The sequence below is a fragment of the Musa acuminata genome, chromosome BXJ2-4 (assembly GCF_036884655.1).
Source record: "Musa acuminata AAA Group cultivar baxijiao chromosome BXJ2-4, Cavendish_Baxijiao_AAA, whole genome shotgun sequence".
NCBI classification, from domain to species: domain Eukaryota; kingdom Viridiplantae; phylum Streptophyta; class Magnoliopsida; order Zingiberales; family Musaceae; genus Musa; species Musa acuminata.
This window is the reverse complement of record NC_088341.1, coordinates 7,455,932-7,482,942: the sequence shown is the minus strand read 5'-3', so window position 1 is coordinate 7,482,942 and position 27,011 is coordinate 7,455,932. Positions and strand designations below refer to the sequence as shown.

Below are 27,011 nucleotides of genomic sequence, written 5' to 3'. Positions count from 1 at the left end.
CTTTAAAGCAAAACCTATTCAGGCTCATACGCAAGTCTTCCATCCAAATACAACAACAGTTGTTCTCTCCCATGGATTCCTTGATCGATTTGTGGAATGCTTTCCAAGTTCATATTGATTCATGAACAATTGGATGTAATTAACTCGGTGCAAATTGGAAATCATATCTTTTGTCCTCTATATAAAGCCCTGCACACTATGGCTTGAGCACGCTAATGTGAGTAGCATCATCATCTTCTTCCTGTGAGCACATCGAGGAAGCGAAATGGAAGCGGGCAAGAAGCGGTTGGCCACCTTGGTCGGGTGCAACTACGCCCACACCCGCCATGAGCTCAGCGGCTGCATCAACGACGTCCACGCCATGCGCGACGTCCTCGTCTCCCGCTTCGGCTTCGCCCCGGACGACGTCGTTCTCCTCACCGACGCCCCTGGCTCCGCCGTCCTCCCCACCGGCGCCAACATCCGAGGGGCACTCGCCGCCATGATCGGCCGGGCCGAGCCCGGCGACGTCCTCTTCTTCCATTACAGCGGCCACGGCACACTGATCCCGCCTGTCAGGCCGCACCATGGCTGGCACAAGCCCGATGAGGCCATCGTCCCCTGTGACTTCAATCTCATCACCGGTAAGCTCTGTTTTGATCTCTGCAACGTGGCCGCCGCATTGCATGATTTGGAGCTGCACGTATGTAGACGTGGACTTCCGGCAACTGGTCGACCGCATGCCGCGGGGGGCGAGCTTCACCATCGTCTCCGACTCGTGCCACAGCGGCGGCCTCATTGACAAGGAGAAGGAGCAGATAGGCCCATCCACCACCGCCGCCGGCAACAGCGCAGCAGTACGGAAGGCGAGAGCCATGCCGTTCGAGTCAGTTCTGAGCCACCTGGCCTCCCTCTCGGGCATCGACTCCCTTCACGTCGGCGACCACCTGGTGGAGCTGTTTGGGGCAGAGGCGAGCGCGAGGTTCCCTAACGGCGGCACGCACCCGATGCCGGTTCCGCTAGGCCACGACGACGGGATCCTCCTCAGCGGTTGCCAGGCGAACGAGACGTCGGCCGATATGAGCCCGTTCGAGGCGGGAGGGAAGGCGTACGGGGCGTTCACCAACGCCGTGCAGGTGGTGCTGTTCGAGAAGGAAGGGGCGGTGAGCAACAAGGAACTGGTGATGGGTGTGCGGAAGGTTCTCCGTGAGCAAGGCTTGTCGCAACACCCTTGCCTTTACTGCAGCGACGAGAATGCCGATGCTCCATTCTTGTGGCCGCCGCCGCACCACCAGCAGCTACGTGCTTGCATGTAGTGTGGTCGATAAGCCACTGCAAGTAAATAAGGACACACTTAAAATAAATAATAAATATAAGTGGGCAATATAAGGCAAGAAAAATTATATATATGTGAAATTTGTTATTTGGTATCTCAAATATAGTTATATATTAATGATAAATTTATGATGTAAGCTTTTTGTGCATCCACTCCTTAAGAGAGCTGACATCACCCCTTTTGGTTTCCGAGGGTGACTCACTCCTGCGGGATGACACCGGCGTGTAGGTCAATGGTGGTCGCATCGTGGACGCTGTCGCATCGTACACGCTTTCGGCACCAACTCGAGATGAACTGGGCCGTGTTTTCTCCGAGGTGGACCCCAGAAGAGCGCTTGCCCATAGGCGCCTGTGGTGTCAGAAGCACGCCTGCGTAGCTTTACGTAGTGGGGCGCGCCCATTAAAAGAATTATTCCGGATTCCCGTTTCCTCTCTGTTCGCGGCCCCGTTTCCCCTTGCTCAAATTCTAGCGGTAGGCGAGCCGCCGAGACCGCTGGGACCCACGATTAGTTGCATTTCCAAGTCCGGCATCCGAGACGGGTAGGTTATATGTTTGGTATATATACACCCATAAGAACAACAGAGATCAAATCACAATAATAATTAATTAATTAAACATTGAAAAGTACGATCAAACGGCGGAAGACGAACGACGACGGAGGAAGAAGTGACTGGTCGACAGAGAGGAGGAGGGGAAGAAGAAAGAGGTTTTCTGAGAAGAATTGAAGGAGCGAAGTGGAACTCCAAGAACTACAACAGCTACTGCTGCCGCTTTGGTCACGACTACTAGGACGACCGATTCCCTTCTTCATCTCCTCCTCTCTGCCGCGACGCAAGCCCTATGCCCAACTCCTCCCCTCAAACGGAAGGTTAGCGCTCGATTCGTCTCTACGATGGAATTTGTGATGTCGCCTTTTTCTTTTATTGCTCGGTGGTCGGAATTTCGGTAATTGTAGATGGGGAATCGGGGTTCGGATGTATTTTGATGGTTCTAATTGCTGGAGATCGCGACGCGATCGGGAAGGCAGGGTTTGGGTTTTTGCTAACTTCACTCTTTTGTCTTACTGCATCGTTGAGACCTTTGTCTTTGTGGGATCACCTTAATTAATGGGTAGCACAAACATGATCCGGCCGTTATTATGATATGCCAATATGTGTAGGTGCTGCTGCTTCCACAACCTGAGGCTTAAAGAACCTATCAGACAATTCGGTTTTGAAATTTTTATGGGTATTCAAACGTGTTCTTCTTAATGGACGTTCATAATAGAAGATCTAGCATGTGATGTTAGCAAGAAAGTTATCTTATTTTTTCCCCATATAATGATAGTCATAAGTAGATTATGAATTTATGAGCACCAATCTTCTAACATTAGTGAAACAATATCCTCTTTTTCACCTCTGTCTATCCTGAGGTGGTGTTGTACCCTGATTTACCTGATATGCTGTTAAGACACTATGCTTTTTTTCTAGTTAACTAAATCAGTAGCAAATAAGGATTTTTCTTCAAATAATTACTGCTGCATTTGATTCCATTAGCTATAAGAAGGCACTCTTGTAATGCTAAGGTTCTGGGGAAACCAAGGGGATGAAAGACCATCAATGATGTAGGACAACCATAAAGGGATGCTTAATATGAAGAGAAAAATGGTTAGGTGGGTAATAAAAAAAAGCGCTAAAACAGGGAGAGAAGGTGAGAGAAACCCGATTTGCAGAATAATTAATTTAAGTAATAAAGAACAAAGCAGAAGTTCAATCACGTACCAAGATCATCAAGGAAGAGCGATGCAAGATGGTTGAGGATGAGACAGGAGAGGAATGTAGGGGTTAATCTTGGACTCGCCCAAGTTCTCCAACTTGATCGGGGGGAAGTTGTGGCCTCGCACCACTTATACAATTTGTGAAAAAACAAAACTAATTATTCATTCCAATACTAATGATCCCATTACAATACTTTGGCCTCTTTATATAGGCCATAAATATAGGAAGAAAATAAAGTTACAAATAAAGAAAAAAATAAAAATCATATCAAGATGATTCAGTACATTGTATCGGGTCATCTTTTGCGAAGATAGGATTCTGAAATATTCTCGTAAAATAATCTTCCTTCTTTGTGCATGATGTTCTTTCTTTTTTTTGCAAGATGATGATTGTATAGAAATATCTTCCTTCTTTGTGCATGATGCTCTTTCTTTTTTGCAAGATGATAATTCTTGCAATGTTTTCTCTTATTTATTTTCTCCTTCTACTTTATTATTAATCTAAAAAATAAGATGCTAATTGTGCAGGATGTTGCCATGTGGCAACTCTAAAACGTCAATTGAACCCGAACCTGAGTTCACTATCAATCCAATGTGATTTGATTCGGCCCTTTTTCTTTCCACTACTTCGAAATGTAGTTTGATTTCCATCAACTCTCCCCGGCTTGAAAGCATTCATCTCCAATAAAGTGATGAGGCAATACTGATTGTAGAGTTCAGGGTTGAGTTGTTGGGGTACTTCTTTTGTGATTCATGTGCAATTTGAATCTGATCATCCTTTCTAATTGACATGGAATCTTTGATTATCTGATATCCCTCGTTACAAGTGGAGACTTGTTGTTCATCTAGAATATCCTTTATTTCCTCTTTTCTCCTCTTATAAGTGGGTATAGGTGGGGAAGGCATTATAGATTGTGGATGCGATAAGGTAGAAGGTTGGGTACTTGGGAAGTGAGGTGGAGTCTTATCTTGTGGTTCCTTGTAGGGTGTCATATCTTTAATATTGATAACTCGGGTAATTCCAAGATATGGTGGAAGGTCAAGGTCATAGACACCGGAGTTGATTTTTCATATGATTTTGTAAGGACCAGAGTATTAGGCATGAAGCTTTTTCAAGGTTCCTCGCGGGTATCTTTTGGGTCGAACTCTCGTTATAGTACCATACAGTTGCCCTTGTGAGTTTATAGTACCATACAGTCGCGGGTATCTTATTGATTTCCATCACATGTGGTCTCAACTATCGCGCCCACTCTTGCCCTTGTGAGTTTATAGTACCATACAGTTGGATAACTCATCCAAATATTTTTCTTTATATTAAAAGATATAAAATAACACCATGATGCCATTCCTAAGCGGGGATGAAAAGCATGAAGGATTAGTTTAAGTTTTTGTGATAACATAAAACTATATCAGATCTCATAAATATGGATATGATGACAAAATATACATATAGCCAATCCCAACTAGTTGGACTGTTGTTGTTGTATTAAAAAATATAAATTAGGATATCTTTAAAGAGTTCCAAAATTATTATTTACAACCTATGTTTACATTCTATACCATCCTAATTAAAATGGATGCCAAATACCTAGTCTCTAATGGTCTTTTACTTGGCTCTTCATATAGAGATATCTCTTCGTCTCAATTTCAGATGAAAAAAATGGTTAATGTTTTATTTATACACCAATCTATTAAATATGGACAGCAAAGTTAAAACATCTATTCTTATTCTAGTAGGCCTTTGATGTCCTTGACACTTGTTCAAACTCCTTAAAGTTCATAGTGTAGGACCAATCTTTACTAATGTGCTTGAGATAGATTTGGATATTCTTTTATCTACTACATTTAAGAATGACTTATTGCCATTGTACTACGAGCCATTTTTCCTTAATTGCTGGAACACTATTTTTGCATTTACACTTTTAAGGTTCTGCATTTTTTAACGACTCCTAATTGCTAAGTTGGTCGCCATACCATAATTCAGTTGGTTCTGGTCCAAAATGGTCTAGTTGGTCATCACAAGATCAATCACGAGGTTCAGTATATTCCAGTTGTAAGAATTTTCTTCTGGTATTAGTGGATAGTGAGATCTTGACAGCAGACCTTGAAAATTGGATTTCAGGAATATCAGATGATTCAGAATTTAGAAAGCCAAACCTTGATGTTTCTTTTGAACTTACAGAACTTCAGAATATTGATTATGCAATGGAAGGTGTTCCTTTTCAGCAGTTGATATGGATGCCTAATGCTCTTTATGCATCAACACCTGTTTCTTTTGAAGCAACTGCTCATCTCGCTATTGAAGATTTTCTACACACTAGTGTGAAGGGATTATAGGAGACCTTTTGGGGTCATGATGAACCTGTGCCTTTTTCGGCAGCCTCTATACGTAGCGCAAGTTCAAAATTTTATCCTGCTGAAAAGGCTATTTCAAGAGGCAAACTTGAAGGCATTTTTGCAACTGCCATTTTGCTGAGAAATAGTAAGGCACTTCCATGGGAAATGGGACTAGATTATTGAATTAGCTTTGCTGAGGTCCGATGTTGGAATTTCAGTGCAGAATGATCACCAGTCTGCCATTTTGTTAGCCAGAAGCCTCAGCAAATCAGCAACTGTTCTCTGTAATTCCAACTTTGTATTTGTGCTTCTTGTTGATTCACAATATGGTGCAGTAGGAAACATTGAAGGTGATATTAATAAGTTAGTTGCACAATATCTACGAGTATGCAGCCAAATGGGGAAAAAAACATGCCAAAGTCCTACTATTGATCGGATCTGGAACAAGCTTGGGGATGCCAACTGGGGTGATATTGGAACTCTACATGTTCTTCTCGCAACCTTCCATTTGCATGGTTTAGTTTCATGGAATGCCAAAATTTCTACTTCAGGATTTGTCTGCAGGACATAGTTCCGGTCTTGAGAATCGGAGCACTGCAAGAGAACTAGTAGATACAGATTAGGATATCTCATCACCTACTGATTTCGGCAATCAGATGTTTGAGTTTTCACCTCCAGTTGTAACTGACTGTTCGATTTAGAAACCAGGGTTCCCGATTTTTCTAAAGGACCGTCACCTGGTCTCTGCCATTTTCCAAATCTGCTTCTGTGTCGCTCATCATATGTTTCTCACTGAAGCTTATGGAGAGATTTGTACGATAAGGTTCTTCTGATTAAAGAAGGCTGGTTTGTGCTGTCTTTCTCTTAATTCAGATGATTCATCCTCTTCGATAAAAGGACCAGATCTTACACTTGAATTCTTCTGTATGATTCCAATGATGCCCAACTTAAACCCAAGCCACCAATACATCATTCTGCAATGGCTGGCCTATGTGATCTATGGTGGTTCTCAACCAACTCCTGGTTTGTTCTTTTTCTTCTTTACCTCTCAAGTGTGCTATTTTCCTCTTATTTACTTTGTTTTCACTAAATCATTGTGCTTGAGAAATTATGCTCATTCCTCCATCCGAAGGACATCACAAAGAATTGTAAATGTCCATCGTGCTTAATTTTAACCAATAGTTACAGTCTTTACTTGGATTATGGTGATCAAATCTTCCATCTACTCTTGTTATTATTGCCAGTCTTGTTTTGCCATCAGTTTCGTTCATTTTCCCTTTTCAATTCTAATTTTCATTTCTCTAAATACTTGGAACGGATTCATTCTGATTGTCGATGCAATTATTTAGAATTTAGAATATGATTTTATGAAACTATGTTTATATGCATTTAAATCGCAATGCATGTCACTAAACTGAGAAAATTAGATCTGTTACCACAAATCTTCATTTTCATGTGACATACTTAAATCATTTAAAACTTCATTGTTCGTCCAGCGAAAAGAAAAAGCAGAAATTAGCTATACTCAATCATTCGGGTTGGATATACCTACGATTCTAATCCGAATTCGTGAAGGTCGATATCCAGATCTATGCACATTATGGTGTGTAGATCCACGATCCATACTCGATCCGATAATGTTAACGAATCTGACCGATATGGGAAATTACGGATCGGGTTTCGGGTTACGGGACCCATTAACACCCTCCCTTGAGGCGTAAGCAACCTATCGTTCCCAACGCCGCTTTATCATAGAACCAAGACCCTTCGCCGTTTCTCGTTCGCTCTCTCTGCCAACGCGATTCGATCCGATTCGGGCCGAAGACCTAACTACTGAAGGAAGAAGCGAAGCACGATGAGCAGCATCGGCACGGGCTACGATCTCTCCGTCACCACCTTCTCACCTGACGGGAGAGTATTCCAGATCGAGTACGCCGCCAAAGCCGTCGACAACAGCGGGTACCTTTATTTGAGAGCGATGATCTCTATTTCTTGGATCGTTTTCAGTACCTGCTTGAACTAAAGCCTGGGTTCTGTTTCGGGCCCTGCTTTTCTTTGGGCATTGCAGAACTGTTATCGGGATCAAATGCAAAGATGGGATCGTGATGGTATGAGCTTTGAGAACTGGGTTTCGCGTCCTTCTTTTTTTTTTGTTTCTTTGTTGGTAGTTGAGGGTTCCTGTTGGGTGGCAATTAGGGAGTGGAGAAGTTGATCTCGTCGAAGATGATGTTAGCAGGATCTAACCGGAGGATCCATGCTGTTCACCGTCATTCTGGCATGGTAAGCATACATTCATTGATAAATTATGGTTATTATAGTGTGGATATCTCAGTCTATTTTTCCTTTTTTGGGTTCAAATTTGTTCTTTGTTTTTGCTGTGGCTTTAGGTAGCTATAGTTTTACTAGTACGACTAATGTGTTTTTCTAGCATCACAGTAGTTACATTAGATTGGTATGGCTAGGTCAGTTGGATTGTTTATAAGCCATGGGATTTAGATGGGAATATTGTAGTTGAACTGTGTGGGTCATGTAACTCTATGGGTAAATGAAGGGAATAGTTTTCTTTATTGTGTAAGATTGGACTGCAATTTTCCAAATTAAATTAAGCATCATTTTGCGTGAGAAAGATACTATTTCTTGCTAATTTGTGAAACTAAATCTCCTATAGGTAGTTTTACAAAATATTGTCTGTCCAAATGAGGAACAACTGTTATAACACATGACATGTTGGAGGCACATTCTTGGTGGCCCTTGCGAAGTATTTGCTCACATAAGTCAGGGAAACAAGGATACTTGTACAGTTTTACTGATGTCTAATGTCACCAATTTACATCCATGACCGCCCCTCTATTTGTAATATGAGCTCTGATATGTGCAGCTTTGTTTATAAATAATTTGATGTGTAAAACACCATATTCATATTGCCATCAGAACGCCTTATCAGGCAACATGATTTAAAAATTTTATTGCACTGTTTTTAAATACACCTTTTTTTTTATTGATCTTCAAATATTGTATCTCGTGGGGAAGCCCTTTGATCTGAAAAATAAAAGCGATGCAAAGTTTGCATCACATTTTCTACTGGTTGCAAGAAATTTGTCATAGTAGGAGACACATTTTTGTGTATAGATTCTAATATAGTACTGAATATTGGGTCAAAGTTTCTCTATTTGCTCTTATGTGCCTATATATTGATGTTTCTACAAAGTACTGATGAAACAAAAGCAAACAAAGAAAAAGGCATGCCCGATGTTTGAGGCTCTCACCAATGCGGTGAGTGTTTATGTATGTAGTCTTATTTCTAAATTTTCTGAATATAAAGGTCATTTCCGTAGATGACATAGAAGTGAACATTATAAAATTAAATGAAGTAACTTGTCTATTTATTGAGTTTTAAAGAAACTCATCATAAATATGGCCAACTTATTCCCAGTAATGATGGAAATTTCATATTATCCTTACGTATTGAAAAAGTTAAATATATATGATATCCCTCAAAATACATTCTTATTATGGTGTGAACGAATTTAATAGTTTGTGTCTTTCTAGAGTGAAATGCTATGGGCAATAGATATTTTTAACAAATTGCATGTTGTATCCAGATCAAGTATGCCTCCAGTATGGTACTTGTTAGAGAGAAGCATCCGATTCTATAGACTAAAAGAAATGGATACTTAGGGATACTTCATGGATATTTCTTAGGAGAACATTGTTTTACTCGAATATTTTCTTAATTTTAGATATGGATGAATGATTAGATAGGTTGTTTATGTATTTTTGTATGAAGGGCCAATTATTAATTAAACTAGTAATATGAACTTACATTATGTGTCATAAGTTATTGTTATTTTTCTCCACATGTTTGGTTTTCTATGTTACTGAAAAATAATATTATTCATGATTAATAGGTTACGATTGCACGTTAGTTATTATTTATCATGGATCGTCGAATGTAATTACCTATTTTAACACTATCAATAATTGTCATATTTTTCATATACAGTAAACATATATAAAATATTTACTGGTCATATATACTTATATGGTATTGGTATTCTATCATATTGGTATCCCCTTCAGTATCCATGCTTCATAGGGAATATAATTTCTATTTTCGGTTTCCAATGTGTAAATTTGAAAGTAAGTTCTTTGTAGGGTTATCTGTATAATTTTTTCTAATTATTATGTTTATTTAATCTACACCATTTGCTAACAAATATAACTTATGAAATTTCTGTCTTTGTATACAGTGATATTCATCGTGAAATTTCGTTTCTTAATTCAAAGTCTTATGAAATATAGGCTGTAGCTGGATTAGCAGCTGATGGCAGACAAATTGTTGCACGAGCCAAGTCTGAAGCAACCAGTTACGAGAGGTCAGTAATATCTAACCTTGAAGATATGTGTAGTTATAAGCTTCTGCAAGCAATCATGTTTTGGATTCTCTTAAATGTGGTTGAAGCTGCCAGCTCTGTTTCTTGCCCTCCATTCCTTTCCTGAATGACCATCTGTGACTTGCTAATATGTGATTATATCATGTGTAGAGTATATGGTGATCCCATACCTGTCAAGGAACTTGCAGATCGTGTTGCCAGTTATGTTCATCTTTGTACGCTCTACTGGTGGCTCAGGTATTATTGCAGTGTCTGCATTGGTGCTACTTACTTAGGGGGGTAGATGTGTAAGTCGGAAATGCTTTGTCCCTTTTCTTGTTTCAACTCAAACAAAAAGAATTATTTATTGTTGTAGGCCTTTCGGCTGTGGGATTATTCTCGGTGGTTATGACAGAGATGGACCTCAGCTATACACGATTGAACCCTCTGGTATATCATATGTGAGTTCTCAAAGTTGTACAAGCAAATTTATTAGAATAAGTTACAAAGTTCTTTTTTAGCAGCCTCATGTGAATCCTATTGTTTCCTATTACAAGTAGAATAATGGATGCTTCAGTGAAGTTTCTATGAGATGTAATTGTGGTTGTCTACTTTTGAGAATGTGCATGTATGTGTTCCCTGATTTTTAGCAGTACTGTTTAAAAGGTTGAGTGGCATGTTACTGTTGCTGCCATTTTCAAGTTTTCTCGAGTATCGAAAATTTATGCTTGTTGAATGTTGACCATTTAGAGGTACTTTGGTGCTGCAATTGGAAAGGGAAGACAGGCTGCCAAGACGTAAGTAAGACAAATGCATGTATATGTTTCATTGGTTTTCTGACTTGCAACTCATTTGACGAAGATCCTATCTTCATCAACTGAAACTGCAAAAACTTTCTCATGATTACTGTGGTCACTCAGCTTTCATTAACTGTCCTGCATTTCTGTATTTTTCACTTGACATTTTTAGTTGTTACACAGGGAGATTGAGAAGCTGAAGCTGTCTGAAATGACCTGCAGGGAAGGAATTATTGAAGTTGCCAAGATGTAAGTTCTCCATTTTTTCTATTTTATTATTATATAAATTATCCTATTTATTTATGTTCTCCTTTGGTAGTAGAGATTTAGTTGTGGTAATGCTTATATTGGTAGTTAAAATTGGGCCTACCTGGGGGCATATCCAACTAATTGAGCATAATAAAACATCTCATTTCATGGGGTTTAAGTTTATAGTATATGTTGCATTGTATTGTCAAATTATATTTGTCCATAAATGTCTATGGTGTGTATTCATCCTTTACAAGTTTGCTTGCTAACTAGGTCATCATTCACTCGTTTAATTATTAATAGTCCATCTTGATTCGTACCTGATATTGTTGGATAACTATCCCATTAACCTAAATAGGCTTTAGCTACTATGTCATAATGTTTAAGTCCAAGTTCGTAGTGGTAAATTTATCTGCCTCCAAAAGACAACTCAATTATTCTCTCACATCCAATGTGGGATTTAATTATGGTGCTATAGTCTTTCCATTTAAGGGTTGAAGTTCTCGACAAGACCGAACAAAATGATAGTATGGTTCATGTAAGGCTTTGCTTGATGATGTATCCATGGTAAAATGTGCCTCTAGCTCACCATTGCCAATGCTAAGACTGCTCTGATAACATTTGTTATAATCCAGTTTGATGGGATAAATGACTTTTGATAGGTCGAAACCATTGCCCCAATAAGCTTAAACACAAGTTAATGATAGTGGTAGTCTTGTCTAGCCCTATAACCAACTCGCTGCACTCTCAAATCCAGTGTGGAATTAAACTAGGGTTTCACAATTGAAGTATATGTTTGGACTGCGGAAAAAAGTACTTGTTTGGGCATTATTGTTCGCTGCACTATCCTGATTATAAGTTGCACTCTGATTATTGGTTGTACTTGATAGGATTTTGTTCTGTTAATTTGCTTGCATTTCTTAGGATCTTATTTTAAAGGTTACATATGGGAATGAAACTTTTGTTAGACATATAGAATATTTGAGATCATTAGTACTGTTTTTCAGTCTCTATGAATATGTAGTGCTTCTAATGAAAGATGGAAAACTTTTGAGTCCTTCCCATTAATCATTTTTGTTTTTTATATGCTTTGTTTCTAATTCAAAAGAGATCTTGCTAAATATTGTGGAAGATTTGAATACTCTTTTGGTTATTCAGCTAGCGCATATAATGTTTTTGGTTCTTTTAACACCTTAGCCATCTCTGATGCTTCAGACTGTGAGGAGAAAGATAAGTTCTATGATCACTGGATCTTTTTTTTTCCCAGAAAAAAAATAATCTATTACTTTAAAACTCTAAAACAATATACACCATGCTCCTCAGAGCACAAAAATTTGCCTAATTCCTCGGGCCAATCGTTCCTACACCTATGGGAGGATTTAGGTGTCCGACCAAAACGTGCCAACCGATTGGCACTTTGGTTCTCCTCAGGGAACACATGACAGAATTTATAGGCATTAAAGAGCTTCGTCAGATCCCAGATACATTTCACACAGTTTATCAGTTTCCAAGGAGGCTAGTCCTGCATATTCAGAATTTTGCAGCTTCATGTTTTAAAAGACGAGGGTTTCAAAGTCTTTTTTTTGTCTATTTGGTTTATTCATAAAAGTTCATCTTTGGGACTTTTACAACTTGGCATTTGAAATTTTTTTCCCTTGTGGCATGCAGAATTTATGGAGTGCATGATGAGGCAAAGGACAAAGCATTCGAGTTAGAAATGAGCTGGGTCTGTGACGAATCAAACCGCCAACATCAGAAGGTTATTCTTGTTACTTGGACCGCTCAATACAGTAGATAAACAGGAAATATTTGTCATTCAATTTATGCTTTTTGGTATCATTAATTTTTCACAAATTTTCTTAAATTTGAAGGTAAATACTCCTTTATTTCATTATTGGCTTAATAATCGAATCTAGCACAACTCCCTATTTCTTCTTTTTTGACTGTGGATTCCTGGGATTAGGTTATCAGGTGTTTGTTATAATAAGGGGGCCATATTTATGGTAAGAAATATGTTACATGGATCTTTCACTGTCATTTATTTGTGTTGTCTAAAAAAACATGAATTATGGTACTACCAGCAAAGTTGATCTAGGTAATATCATTATAATAATTTCTTCAGTAACAATAATTCCCTATTGTAGATTGCATTTTCATTTCTATCTTATCCAAATTTCTTTCCTGACTCCAGGTTGGGTTTATTGGTCGATTGCTATCATTTATATTCCGTAAAAAAAAAATCCTGAATTCTGGTATTTCAGTCTTTGTTTGACATTTCTTGTGTACAACCACAAATTCTCGATCAGGCCTTAGTCATGTTACGTCAAGTGGGTGTCTTGAGGACCTAGGAACTGGTGTTTGGGTTATGAACATAGCTGCTCTGCATTTAGAAACCAGAAGACATAAGTTAAAAGTGTTAAGCCTAGCTAAGACTTGTATAAATGAGAATCCTGTGTACTGAACCATCTTCTTTTCATGTTATCTTAAACTAATATAATTCAGGGTTCCTTCTTTGTACTTGATCTTATAGTCGATTTCCTACTTTGTGAAAATCCTTGTTTGCATTTATTCAGAAAAATATTGAAAATCCAACTTGTGGTGTTCTTTGAACAATCCAATGGTATGGACACCAAATAGCCTGAGAAAATCTCCGATTGCGGTTCCTAAAAAAAAAGTTCTTACCTGCAGTTTCCGGTTCTTTTTTACTGGTAGACAACTTTTAAGCTGTCATATCCTTGCAGTTTCTTTTTCTTCCCCTAGTTATTATATTTTTTCCCATGATACTTTTATTACATGAGAAGTGCCACATGCAGCAGAATCGATTACAAATTTTAAGAGATTACTGTTATCTTCCCTTCTCTAATTGACACAAAAGATATTAGACATTGGTGAATCTTTATCATTTAACAAGTTGTACAAATTTTTTTTCCTATCACAGGTTCCAGATGCTCTCTTGGAGGAAGCCAAGGCAGCTGCAAAAGCTGCACTGGAGGAGATGGATGCAGATTAGGGACACTAAGAACATGCTTGATATCTACAGTTTGCACTCGGATGATCTGCCTCATCATATTTGTCAGACATTAGGGTTGATCAGGAATTGGTGACAAAAAAAATCTCAATTCCCTTCTGGATCATTTGGGCCGTGGCTGTTAAACTTTGCATGAATTTTATGTAACGTCACTTTAGAATTGGTGATTCTACTGTAGTTGGTCATTTTCTACGTAGTTCATCCTTGCCTCCACAAATGTAGATGTTCGGACACAAAAGCCCTTTGGTTGATTATTTCTTGATCCTCTGAAATATTTTAGGGAAAACACTTCATGCACAAAGGATCTGCTAAATATGAAACACTGTCTACAAATCATTCCCAAGACCAGCATTTTTCTTTGTAGCCGTCAGTTTGCTGACTGAGAAGCTGAAAGCGCTTGCAGAAAAGCTTTTAGAAGTTATTGTATTGTTGAAAGCCAACAGGCTTTGGCAACCATGATCAAGCGAGGATGTATTGTGATCCAACAACAATCACTTAGATTTGTGGAACAACCAGCCGTCTAATACTATTGAACTCAAAATGGCCTCAAAGTGATAGATGATAGGGGAGAGAGAGAGAGAGAGAAGTTGGAAGTGTGATAATTTGCTGATTGCATAATTGTCAAACATATCTGCATGATACATATCAAAAGAATAAATATAACTAACTAATGCTCCAACTGTTTGGGGTCAGCTGTATTAATATTTCTTGAGCTTTAATTATAATAATAATATTATTAGACAAAGTAGGAGCATTCAAATCTTTTTTATTGCTTTTCGTAAATATTTTCTTATATTATCTTCTGTCTCCTTGCATCGTTAACACCAACTTCTGCATGGCCTTTAGCCCGGAATAATAATAATAATAATAATAATAATAATAATAATAATAATAATAATAATAATAATCTAAGTTGCTGGAAAAAAAACTTTGTTTTTAGGGTTTAAATTGCTAATTTGATCATTGCTATTCCAATTGTCCCATCGGACGTGGAGCCTCATCAACACAAGCTACCGTTCCACGTCAGTTAAATGTGGTAGTAAACTCTAGCGTGGGATTATGCTCCATCGCGGCGCAAAATGGCGGCAATTCTCCCTCAATCTCCCCTTGCCGTCCGTTCTCGCCCTCCTCCTCCCAAGCCCGTCGCCCAATTCCACAGCTTGGATCGGCTCTCTTGTCATCTGGGTCGGAAGAGTCTTCCCGGCGCCCGATTCTTCTGCCACTCCCTCATTCCCTTCTCTCCTGTTGGGTTCGGTGGTACGGGTTGGTTTTCGTCCGGATTTGGGCCAAAGGGTCTCGATTCCGTGCGCGGTATCAAGCCGCTTCGGACGATGGTTCTGATAGCTCCGTTGGCCGTGATGGTGGGTACGGTGGGCGGGGCGATGGGGGCTCCTACGATGGAGGTGGGCATGAGATCGATGATGGGAATGATAGGTTCTTCTTGTCATGGTAAGGAAGTTAGGGTTCTTTATGGTCTTTAAAAATCTTGTTTTGGAGCACTTTGATCTTGTTTAGATTGTTGCAACATTGCTTAGTCTCATCACGTGTTTATGTATTTTATTCAGCCTTCGGTTTCGAAATAATGCCCATGAAGAAGAAAACAAAATTGAGTAATTTTTTTTTGCGTGGAAATATCCAGTAATTTTGATGAATTCTCGATGTATTACATTAATCAGGACGCCTTTTAGTGGCAGACTCGGGAGGAAGCCAAATTCTTGTTGAACGGATAGGAAGGAGACTGTGGTGAGGATACAGCAATTTCCACTAACCTAGGCACATTGCGGATACATGGTCAGAATTGTAGAGTGGAGGATATTTAGTGATGCTTTTCCATTGTCAAATTCTCACCTTTGAATGGAGAAGCTCATATGTGAATTTCTTTTAGCTGCCCTTTTCTCTTCAATTTATCTTCCCTGTGTTCTTTTAGATGTTTCCGAACCACTAGGCCGACCTTTGGATGCATCTGAGATGTCTTAACCACACCACTGATAATGCGCTATTCACCACTGTGAACATGGTGATACTATCAGTCAAGATATTGGAAGTTTATCCTTGTTGGCTCATGGCTAAAACCCAATCAAAGTCTGCCAAGGAGAAATGTTCTAACTATATTTTGGTCAGTGAGTTGGCATGTAAGTCCTGACAGTTCTCTGATGAGTTCATGATCGAGTCTGTTCTTTGTTAGAAGATTTAATTTGAAGCTATATGAGTTGTAGTGTTGGATTCCTGAACCTTCTTTCACTAGATGGAGAAAATATTAACAAATTTCTATTACTTCGTTCAGGTACTTGATGGCACTTGATAAGCACCCAGTGATTACTAAAGCTTTGATATGCCAGGTTCCTTTTGTCATCTGTTGGTCACTCTGGTAGCTTCGACTTTCAACTATGTTTTTCTGGTTCAGATGTGCTAGACTTGTAGATCTTGATGAAAATGTGGATGAGACACACTCTCAAGCACAATGCATTACTTTATTTTGTCTTTGTTTGGCCGACTTTTCACCAGAATTAGTGATGTTTCTTATAATACTTACATAGAGAACTTGAGAGGTAGGTCATCAACCATAACTTGAAACTTCATGAATTTTAAAAATATTGAACATGTTCTTAGACAAAGACATAATGACAGACATTGCAGCAAAATACTTTTGACATGTTTTCAGAATAATATTACTTTATTCAGACTCATATTGAGAAATCTTTGATCCAGAGCAATGTTTTTTATAAACAATATTTTTTCAAGTAATCGACTAAGTCCAAAAATGAAGGTTAAGGCTTTGTTTGGATTTGTCTTCAGGAACCAATCCTTAAGAACTGTTCTTGAGATTGTCTTCTGATAACAACTCTTGTTCATTTGTTATGGTTTGTGTTTTAAAACAAACAACAGGGAGGCCGTCTTGCCTGACTCTAGTCAAACACTTTTTCAGCTGAGTTCAAGAAGAAGCATGTATATAAGATAAACATGTTTTGAATGAGCAAACGATTTGTGGAGCTAGACTGGGTGAGAATTTGAAAGCCGTTAATAACTGGGTGGTCAGCTGCAACAAACTTGATAAGTTTGAACTTGGAGAAGGCAGAGGAGATAGGGGGCCAGGAGGAGGCAAAAACTTGACGAGTAACTGTGCTTAAGGTCTATGCCTGCATCAGTGCCTCCTAGAGCAAACTTAAAGGTGGAACTTATCATCCACCTCTGCTCCAACACAACACCCTCCTCTTTCTCTCTCTCTCTCTCTCTCTCTCTCTCTCTCTCTCTCTCTTTCTGAGTCCTGGTAGGGTAGACTGGCAGCAGAATGTAGTGCTCGATAGATTGGTTGATCTGTAATTCAGTTAAGACAGATTTAGAGAACAAGGAAACATCTAAAGGAACTCTCTGTTATTCATTTTTTTAAAATAGTAACTGGATGAAAAAGAGGAAGGCAAAGACTAAGAGAAAGAATAAGAGAAAGAGGAAGAGGAATAAAAGGAAGCAGGAATTGAAGAAAAAGAAGAAGAAAACTATTTATTAAGTTAATAACCAGACAAGTCAGACAAAGAATCATATAAAATCAGACGCATAGTGATAGTGTCCAAAGAGACATGAAAATGCTTACCGATGCTTCAATCTTTTTTTATTATTTCTTTTAGGTTTGTTTATGAGAGCTCTAATGAATTCTGACTGAATATTACTGCATTTCTCTTGCTTCTATACTTAATATCAATTGTTGTATTTTGCCAGCTTTTGATTGATCAAGTGTCAAAGTTGGATTTGAGGCGGACATTTGTGTTCACATTCCTCGGACTTTCATTAGTGTGTCCCACATTGCATTTTTGGTAATGACATAAAATTTATGCATTTCTCTGTCATATTGTTTACTTAATGATCTGTGCTCTTCCTCTGGATGAGGTTTTATGTTTAAATCCTTGGGAGTTGCTTCGCCAAGTGTTTGGTTGGTATGGGTGAATCCCAGGATAAGTCTGCCCTCTATTTCTGTCAGCAAAGGAGTGTGTGCATGAAGTTGCTATAACTTGTTGCAATTTTTTTAACATGGTTATGCCCTTTTATGCCATTCATTTCACTAATTGAATGCAGGTACTTGTATCTGAGTAAATTGTTGACTTTTCCTGGAGCATCGGGTGCATTTTTACGGCTTCTGCTTGACCAGATATATATTTTTTGTATATTTATATGAGATCCATTAAACTTGCATCGAACCTTCCTGCAATATTAGTGCGTTCTTACACCTTTTGTTATGTGCATTTTATATTTCATCTTGATAAGTTCTATTAAGTTTATGATAATCCTTTTTGTCTTGCTTTTTGACACCTTCACTTATGCTCTGTTCTTAATGTGGCACTATCACTCTAGTACGGTTGATTTTCTCCCCCATCTTCTTAGGAGTTTTCCTTAGTTCAGTTGTTGCCTTAAAGGGAAGGCCATATCAAATAAATCATAAGCTTGAACAGGTGAGGATTTATTTTTCCTATGCTAGAAGAAAATGTATAATTTTAAATCATACACTTTCCCGTGCCTTTATGAGTATGATGTTTGTAGGAGTGGTTTTCAGTAGTGCTAGCTAACTGGCAATTGTGGATAGCATTTCAGTTCCTTAACTTCCAGTTTGTTCCTCAAAAGTTTCAGGTGTGATAAATCCCTCTCTCGGCTATGTAATTCTTAAACACCTGAAAGAAGTTGTGACTTGTCTAAAGCAGCCAATAAATCCACTTTTGACTTCGCGTGTCACTATATTAGGATAAATATCTTCCATTAACTTGACAATTCCATAAATCCAGTGTTAACTGGAACTTATCAAATGTGACATAGCACTTTTTTATTCCCATGAATATGTAATTTTCTTTCGCCTTCTTTCTTTATTTTAAATTTGCTTCTTCCCAGGTTCTAGCTGCAGACATTGCAGCGCTTGCATGGAATGTGATGCTCTCATTTGAAGCTCATAAAGAAATTGTGCTGAAATAGGTATTTCCTGTTGCCTGAAATCAGTCTGAAATCAAAATTGTGTATTATCAATTTACCATTGTATTATACCTGTATATTGCTGATTTTATTACTGATTCATAAAAAATGGATGACAGTAAATTCCATAATTGTTCCTAATACTTTCTAGGGTGCTTCTGTGGTCTTTTTTGCTCTAAAAATGGATTTTGCATGGACCCAATGGAATGTGAAGACCATACTTCATCCAAGATTATCCATTCACCAAGATTTAGTTATGGTAATAGCAATCGTATAATAACTGATATGTCACAGAGGAGTGTCATAAGAATCCGATAGTATCGTCTTATAGTAAATGAACATCACTTGTCACTATTTTTCTCTTGTGCACAGGCTGTTTGTCTTCTCTGCTTTGAAGTCATCATTTGACATTACAGATCAAATTATATCCTGTGAGAGCAATCAGGATCATAATTGTAACATGTATTATTTGGTTTTGCAGTACTACAGGTGAGTCAACATTTACTTGCACCAAATTCAGCCACCACTCGGATGTCTTCTGGTATGCGGCAACTTCAAGCACAAGGATGTGCGACCCATTTGGCCAGTTTTGGTCAGTTCATAGTTTTAGATGAAATGTTGACTTCACAGTTTTGGTCTATGTTTGACTGACGAAGAAGCTGGGACTGCTTCCTGGGAGGGTTCATCAGCCATTGGAAGTCTTATGGAATGTATGTATTCGGGAATACACTTCTACATTCATGGTCTTAAATGCATATCTGATGCTTTAGCTCCATTATGGGATTAATCTTTGTAGCTCCCCCCTAATTTTGTATGACTGGAAGTCAACATTTAATGCAAAGCTGTTGTTGGGTGCTTTGTTTTTGGTGGATCCGAAACCATTAATTTCCTGATTCAGGTTTAATTTGCATATACGAGGCTTAAGATCCGAACCCGGAATGACGGACCTCTACGCAAAAAGAGAGATATCGGGGACCAACATGCAAAAATCTCCTTAACTGAGCTCGTTGGAATCCTGCCTGGTCTCAGATAGGAAATCCTAGCGCGTGCGTGAATGGGCGACGGTCCGTACGAGCTCGGACGCATGATGCGGTTTGGACGGAGACGAAAAGGTAAATACCGTGCCATCGTCGAACCAGCGACCACAGTCTTGAACCAACTGTACGTCGACACATGGTCGGTGGATGGTCCCACAGACTCTCCTGTTCTCCTCACCGCTACTTAAATTGGCCCCTACAGCTCAAAGTTTGACGTGCTCGTTTCGGATACAGCTGCGGACTCTCTCTCTCTCTCTCTCTCTCTCGTTTCTTCTCCCAATTGTTTATCATTATTGGGAAAATAATAGAGGGGGGAAGCGGAGTTGGATTCCAAAGGTATGCAAGTTCGATTTTGTCGGATATTTCTTTTGGAAGAGAAATGATTGTTCTTTCGTATTTCGTTATTCGGTGATAGCTTAGGAAACGGAATGATTCCTCAGAGAATGTTACATTGCACAGATCTGATGTTAGCATAGGCTTTCTCATTGTTCTTTGGGCATTTGGAGTAAATATTTGAATACGGATCCTTTCATTTCTTTTCTTCCTATTTCTGTTTGGAGAGAAGTATTTGTGGCTGTAGCTTGTCACATTCTGTTCCCCTCTTTCCAAGTAAAAGGTTTTCGAGGTGGCAGGCAATCCGTCTCTTTGCTTTGGTAATTATCTTTCTGTTGTTCTTGACATCCAATTAGTGTCTTAGTCGAGACTCTGCTTTCCTGCAAGACGCGGCGTTAAACCCCTTCATAACCAATAGCCATGACGTATTTTTTGTTTCTTAAGAAACCTAGCATTAGATCTCTTTATGGATTGGAGCCATCCTATATTTTTTCTAGCATGTATTATTCTAGGTTGTAATGACATAATGAACCTGATGCAATTGCTTTGCATATTACTATTTGAAACCTAATTAGAAAGACGAACACCTTCTCAACATCTGATGATTGTATTGGTTTTGAATTTTGATGTCTTTTTCTCTTTAGTGTGTGCATACTCTGTTGTGTTCATGAGAAGCGTGGAGGTTGATGTGGTTATATGCAACATTGGTGGTTTTGAATTCTTACCGAGTTTATAGAACTAGGAAGGAAAAAGAAAAAGATCTTGCATTTTTTAGTTTTGTCATTTATTAGGTAAAAAGATTTTGGCTTCTTTCCCATGTAATTTCAAATTGTAAAATAAGTTTAGCTGAACCATGACTCAGTAAAATGAAGATGATTAGATGAAAAGAAAGATTCGTGTCTTGTGTGCGAAAGTGCATACATTAGATTTATCTACTCCGGTAGGGTTATACCCCTGAATGATCTTTTGAAGAAGTGATGTTCCTAAATGTGTGTTTCTGTAGCCATTCTGAGTGCATTCCTTTCACTACTTGATAACTTTTACCATTGGGTTTGCCTTACTACTGCATCTCATCCCCTTTTCATGGTTTTGAGTTTAGTGTCAGATATGACATTTTTTCTTCCTGGCCAACAGAATCTCGAAGGAAATCAAGATTTAACGATTGAGGGTAGCATGCCCTTGTAGCTAAATAAGCAAATATCTCACCAATGCGCTCCAGGAGAACAAGTTGGATATCTGCTTGTTATCATCCATTCTTTGTTGGTGTAGTATGCTTCCTGTTTATAGTGTACAAGCTTTTTCCTTCTCTATTTTCTCTTCTTTTAAATTCTTCCCCTGTCATTGCTTGCACAACTCTCCTTCTTGGAATCTTTCTGAGTTATGGTGAACCGAATGTTCCTGAGAACAAAAAAGATCATATTAATATGACTCAAACGAGTTCATCGCTGAAGATTGAGCCAGTTGCAAATGATCTTGGGTGCAAGAACGAGGAAAACTTCAAAGTGGAGGCTCATCTGGGAGGAAGAAGAGGAAAAGCAACTAAGAGAACGACCATCAAAACAATTGCTTCAGGTGATAGAAGACTTAGTGCAGCTAGCAGAGCTGTTAAGGAAGATGAGGTCAATCAAATGGATGCGACTTCTGTCGATTCTAATTCTTTTGTTGAGGAAGATCACAGTAAGAATAACTTCATTGAAGAAAAAGGATATCACATAGGAAATCTAGCTGAAGGTTTGCAGAATGTGAAAGAACATATTGGTCGTGTAATTGCTTTGAGTTTCACAGTTCTCAGTGCAAAAGCAAATAGAACTAAATTGGACCCTTCTGATCCATGTTTGGATTCACAATGGCATGACGACCACCGGGATGATTCTTCAGATTCCAAATCTAACGGGAAAGAGATGTCTAACTCTCATGCGGCAAATGGTGTCTCTGTTCTTGATGAACTTGATCCGCTTTTAGACTCTGAAACTTCTCAAGCTGACCTGGTTTCCAAGGACAACGCTGATGATGGTTCTGTATCATTCTCACAGAACCATGTATCGGAAGATGGCAGCGGGGAGGAGGAAGCAGAAACTCAGGATGACGATGATGATGAAGAGGCACAGGAGGAGAAAGATGATGGAAATAAAGCTGCTGTAACATGGACTGCAGATGATCAGAGGACTCTCATGGAGCTGGGTAACACTGAACTCGAAAGGAATCTTCGGTTAGAGATTTTAATTGCCAAACGAAAAGCTAGCAAGGCAATGGAAAAAAATCTAATAGACTTGGATGATAATATGGATGAGATATTGCAATCTCATGGTCATCTTCCATCAGTTAATGCACCAAGAAGGAACCCGTTCGATCTCCCTGATGTTTTAGATGAATCTGTTCCAGGTTCAGCTCCTTCTGTTCTCCTACCAAGACGAAATCCATTTGATCTTCCTTACGAGCAGGTGGATGATGAGGAGAATTCGAGCCATAAAGAATTTGTTGCAGTTCCACAACATGATATACCGTTGAGGAGGCATGAAAGCTTCACCGTTGGTGCTTCATTCTTTAGTGACTTCAATCAAGAGAAACATTCTTCAAGGTTTATGCCTTATTTTGGTGCAGAGGAGATGGATTTTGCTGATCCACAGAGAAAATTAAGAGAAATTAGTGATTCAAAAGTGAAATCTACTTTAAAATCTGATACAGTTTCTTTGGTTACTGATCAGGAACATCCAAAAGACTTGCATCGATTGACTGGATCTCCCATTACGAATAGTGCAGGATCTGCTGAAAATGACAGTCAAGTAGAGAGTCAGATGAAGATGAATGACGATCATACAAATCATTTGAATCATAGCATAATGATGGAACAAACTCATCAAGCCACTGAAAATATTGGAGCTGTCGAATATAACACCAAGGAAGGGTCAGAATCAAGGTCACCCATTTCATATGCTGTGAGGTCTGAAGTGACCAAGGAGGATTGCGAGTCGAGCTCCACTTCTTCATCGGAAGCAGAAAAGAATACCTCCAGAATAAGCACTCACGAACAAATATCTAACCAGGAACAAATAACTAGTGGTTCCTCGAAGGACTCCATGGTTTCAGCTAAATCAGTTGCTACAGATTCTGACACCGGGAATGTGAAAGCAGATCATGTTCATGATGGTCATGTTGTGGAACCTCTTTATGATTCTAGTCCAACACAAACGGAGAAGTCACACTCAAATTCTGCACTTGATGAGGCTCCCTACATTGCAGGTAAACAAGACGCTGACATTTATAAGCCTTTTTGTAGTTCAAAAATCACATTTGCCATTCCCTGCTTGTGCTATGCCTAATCTTATGCAAACAGAAGCTCGACTTAACAGCAAATCTTTGCCAGCAGAAAGAAATATTCCACCAAGTAGTGATGCACCATCTGCCAATGGATTTATCTGGTTTGCATCTCCGAGTCTAGCATCGGTAGACGAGAATGAAGCAGCATCAAGGGAGATATCAGTAATCAAGGAGCTTGATGTTATCGGAGATGAAGCCAGAGTTCGGAAAGACTCTGGTCGTCCACTTTGGCGTATTTTGCCATCGCCAGCAGCCAGGAAGAGAACGCTTCACTCAAGCTTGTCTGCCGTGGAGATTCAATCAAATGAAGGTAGTTAAAAACTTGAAACCAACAAGAGAGTATCTGCAAATAAATTCATCTTATTCAACTTCATGTCATGCAAATATAGAAGATTAGAACGACCATATGTGCTATCAAAAAGTCAACTGTCATTTTCTTGTTGATTTCGTTAAATCTCAAGGCAATTGTAAATTTGTATCATTTTTTTTCTTGGTTATTGAATTTGTTAATGAAAATGTCAATAAATTCACTTGCTTAAGTGAACAAAATTTCCAATATTTGATCATCTAAATGTAAAAAAAAATCGGATTTCCAACTTTTCAGTATTTTTGTTTCTTTGTTAGTGTTCTTTTGATTCTTCAGATATGGTAGAAAACAGAATCCTTGGAGTAGCAGATGCTCCTTGCTGGTGCCCCGACCCGCCTGCCACGCCGAAGGGGGAGGACGACGGTGACGCGGTGGCTGTCAAGTGACTGGTGTGTTATTTAATTCTCCTGCACCAACTCTTTTATATAACATAATTATAAAACATAATTAGATAAATAATATGTTATTATTTTATAAAAAAGTTTAATATCAAAATATAAAATTAAATAATAATAGATTTTTTATATAAAAAAAACTTTTTTTTAGAAATATAACCCTCTTACCTCTGTGTTTTCACGTCCCTTTTTATCTTCAGCTTAGAAGATCTTCGGGCCTTCTAACAAAGATCCATTTCCCATTTAAAAAGATCCGATCTCGATCACTCCACCAACACAAGACTGCTTCCCCTTTTGAATCTGTTTAACCTGCAGTTTTAGCAATTGGTAGCATTTTGTTATCTGAAGCTTTTTGCCACCGGAACAGAGTCTGTGAAAATTCTTTTTCAGCTTATCTGTAAGAGGGAACGAGTTGAAGAATATTATTTTTAAAAATCTTAAAATTATTCATTATTTTAAATTTTTTTATCCCATATTACTAGCTAATTTTTAAGGTCTAAATTTATCTCACATTATTAGTTAACTAGTTTTCAAGATCTTCTCTATTATAATGAGTTTATAAGATCAATTTGCTAGAATCCTTTCAAGTAGTATTTTTTAAATTTTATTTCATTATCAAAGTTTTACTTTTGATGTTAATATAATAGGTTTATAGTTAAGAAATTAAGAAGTATGCTCTACATTCACCATTTATAGTGGATCTTGTGTAACAGAAACTTAATTTGTTAAGTACAATATTATAGTCTATTAAAATAAGGTATAGTGGTAATAATGACAGCAACGACAACTCATATTAAGTTTAAAGTCAAGTATCATAAGATTTACCTTGACTCCAGGAAGAACTCACTAACGCGTAATGGTGCAGCTCAACTCAACTTCTAACGCACCCGCGCACTCAAGTAAGAAGGCAATGAATGTTTTTACTTGTACTTCTAGATTGTATCATGCTCTATCGTCCAATAATCAGAGCTTTCTTTACCACTCTCCTTGCTTTTCGCATTGACAATGGCAATTTCAATGAAAACTACCTTCATGATAAAGATAGCAACAACTATAATAATAATAATCGAGGAGTGCCACCCTGTGAGTGACGTTAGAAGCACAAAAAGTGAGAATGACCCGAGAACTAAGAGAGATTCGTAATATGTTCACTAATTTAGGTTTAGGTGCATGCTAATAGGGTTTGTGATAATGGTAGGATTTACCATGCCACAGTTGATACTAATGGCTAACCTAATAATCAACACGAACTTGCAATCTAATATAGTCAATCAGCCTATAATGATGAGTTAGACAAAGAAAAAGAAATTATGGACTTTCACATAACCAACTAAAGAAGAGGTGCAGGTGGAATTCAACCTCGATACTTCAATTGATGTGGTATTATTTACCCACAATAACCAACAATATATGATGATGACTCAGAAGATGACAATAAAAGATACAAAAGATATTAACCACCACCCAAACGAAATAGTCTACGTGAGGATTATCATCTAAATCAGACCTTCTCAATTTTAATGACCACCTCAGCATTAAAAATTTTCTTGACTGGAGTTATGAAGTAGATGACTTATTCGAGGTGATGGATGTTCTTGATCATAAACAAATCGTTGCTTAGAAAAGATATATAATAGCTTGGTGGGATACATTACAAAATAATAAAAGAAGACAAGGAAATATATCAATGGACAACAAGGTATATCAATGGACTGAAATTTATAATTAAAGATAAAATACCTTTAACTCTAATAGATGAAGCTCAAAATATGGTATTAAAAGCTGAAATATTATTGACTTGACCTCTAGTTGTTACTCGATGATTCTTTACTCTAACAACACGACCTATTTTTAACAAAGAGAAACAAGTTGTGACTGAGTCAATACAATTTACAAATCAAGACACAAATATCAAATGAGCAATAAGGCAAGTTAAGTATATTTCAACAATCACAAACAAGCCATATGCTTGACCCTTGGTTGGGAAATGTTTCAAATGTGGGAAGTCTGGTCATCATTCTAATAAGTGCCGTACTCATAAAACTATCAATCTTGCATATCACAAAGATAACTTTGAAGAAGGAGATGCCCAAAGTGATGCGATTGATGATATTAATAATGTTGAAACAGCAAAGGGAGAAGGGGAATACGTTGTATATGTTATAATAAGATTATTACTCACCCCAAGGCAAGAAGATCCATCTCTGCATAAGAAAATTGTTTATTCTTGATGTAGTATTAATAACAAAGTTTGTGCATTGATCATAGACAATGGAAGCTATGATAACAAATCATTGATAATACACTTCAAATTACAAACGGAAGCTCATCCAACACCATACAAGCTAAGATGGATTAAAGAAGGCTCAACTGTCACTATAACTAAGATATGTAAAGTTCCTTTTTTAATTGGAAAAAACTACAAGAAAAAAGTTATATGTTAGGTAGTTGACATAGATACATATTATATTATCCTTAAAAGGCCAAAAAAGTTATATGTCAAGTAGTTGATATAGATGCATGATATATTCTACTTAAAAGGCCATGGTAATATGATGTGAATGCAACTCATCTTGAAAGAAAGAATGTCTATGTATTCTAGTGGAATTGAAAAAATATTATCATTCTATCCACTAACAAAAAAAGAAATGAATCCAACACTTCTAGAGTGGAGGAGAAGTATTTCTTATCTATTTCTAACTTTGTGCAGGAATTGACTATCAATTTTAAAAAAACAAGAGTATGCTATACTTTTA

General features: G+C 38.1%; 3 protein-coding genes across 9 annotated transcripts; all 3 read left to right on the top strand.

Annotated features, from left to right (window-relative positions):
- The first annotated feature begins 61 nt into the window (after positions 1–61).
- Positions 62–1,451, top strand: LOC135608969 (metacaspase-9-like). The gene is made up of 2 exons (XM_065102055.1): positions 62–623; positions 691–1,451. The coding sequence occupies exons 1-2, from the start codon at positions 266–268 to the stop codon at positions 1,293–1,295; spliced, it is 963 nt and encodes a 320-aa protein (XP_064958127.1). The 5' UTR covers positions 62–265; the 3' UTR covers positions 1,296–1,451.
- A 5,682-nt stretch (positions 1,452–7,133) lies between these two features.
- LOC135609788 (proteasome subunit alpha type-3-like) lies at positions 7,134–14,072 on the top strand. Its single transcript, XM_065103448.1, has 10 exons — positions 7,134–7,367; positions 7,477–7,516; positions 7,605–7,688; positions 9,711–9,784; positions 9,953–10,039; positions 10,158–10,242; positions 10,532–10,578; positions 10,762–10,827; positions 12,496–12,586; positions 13,766–14,072. Exons 1-10 carry the CDS (start codon positions 7,264–7,266, stop codon positions 13,835–13,837), a joined length of 750 nt encoding a protein of 249 aa, XP_064959520.1. The 5' UTR covers positions 7,134–7,263; the 3' UTR covers positions 13,838–14,072.
- A 1,115-nt stretch (positions 14,073–15,187) lies between these two features.
- Positions 15,188–24,077, top strand: LOC103981068 (uncharacterized). Of its 7 annotated transcripts, XM_065103444.1 has the most exons (10): positions 15,188–15,304; positions 15,532–15,646; positions 15,783–15,987; positions 16,140–16,223; positions 17,570–17,664; positions 17,924–18,808; positions 19,287–19,515; positions 19,704–20,178; positions 21,310–23,415; positions 23,540–24,077. In XM_065103444.1, the coding sequence occupies exons 9-10, from the start codon at positions 21,384–21,386 to the stop codon at positions 23,809–23,811; spliced, it is 2,304 nt and encodes a 767-aa protein (XP_064959516.1). In that variant the 5' UTR covers positions 15,188–15,304; positions 15,532–15,646; positions 15,783–15,987; positions 16,140–16,223; positions 17,570–17,664; positions 17,924–18,808; positions 19,287–19,515; positions 19,704–20,178; positions 21,310–21,383; the 3' UTR covers positions 23,812–24,077. The 7 variants fall into 7 exon arrangements, with proteins under 7 accessions (XP_064959516.1, XP_064959514.1, XP_064959517.1 ...); XM_065103442.1 differs by having other exon boundaries at positions 15,532–15,987; XM_065103445.1 differs by lacking the exons at positions 15,532–15,646; positions 15,783–15,987 and having other exon boundaries at positions 15,215–15,304; positions 18,728–18,808.
- Positions 24,078–27,011: the final 2,934 nt, after the last annotated feature.

Bases quoted from the DNA above. Each gene is read 5' to 3' on its own strand.
- LOC135608969 (XM_065102055.1), top strand. From the start codon at position 266: ATGGAAGCGGGCAAGAAGCGGTTGGCCACCTTGGTCGGGTGCAACTAC. The intron at 624-690 runs GTAAGCTCTGTT...GCACGTATGTAG, and splicing joins TGACTTCAATCTCATCACCG to ACGTGGACTTCCGGCAACTG.
- LOC135609788 (XM_065103448.1), top strand. From the start codon at position 7,264: ATGAGCAGCATCGGCACGGGCTACGATCTCTCCGTCACCACCTTCTCA. The intron at 7,368-7,476 runs GTACCTTTATTT...TGGGCATTGCAG, and splicing joins AAAGCCGTCGACAACAGCGG to AACTGTTATCGGGATCAAAT. The intron at 9,785-9,952 runs GTCAGTAATATC...TATCATGTGTAG, and splicing joins GAAGCAACCAGTTACGAGAG to AGTATATGGTGATCCCATAC.
- LOC103981068 (XM_065103444.1), top strand. From the start codon at position 21,384: ATGCGCTCCAGGAGAACAAGTTGGATATCTGCTTGTTATCATCCATTC. The intron at 23,416-23,539 runs GTAAACAAGACG...AATCTTTGCCAG, and splicing joins TGAGGCTCCCTACATTGCAG to CAGAAAGAAATATTCCACCA.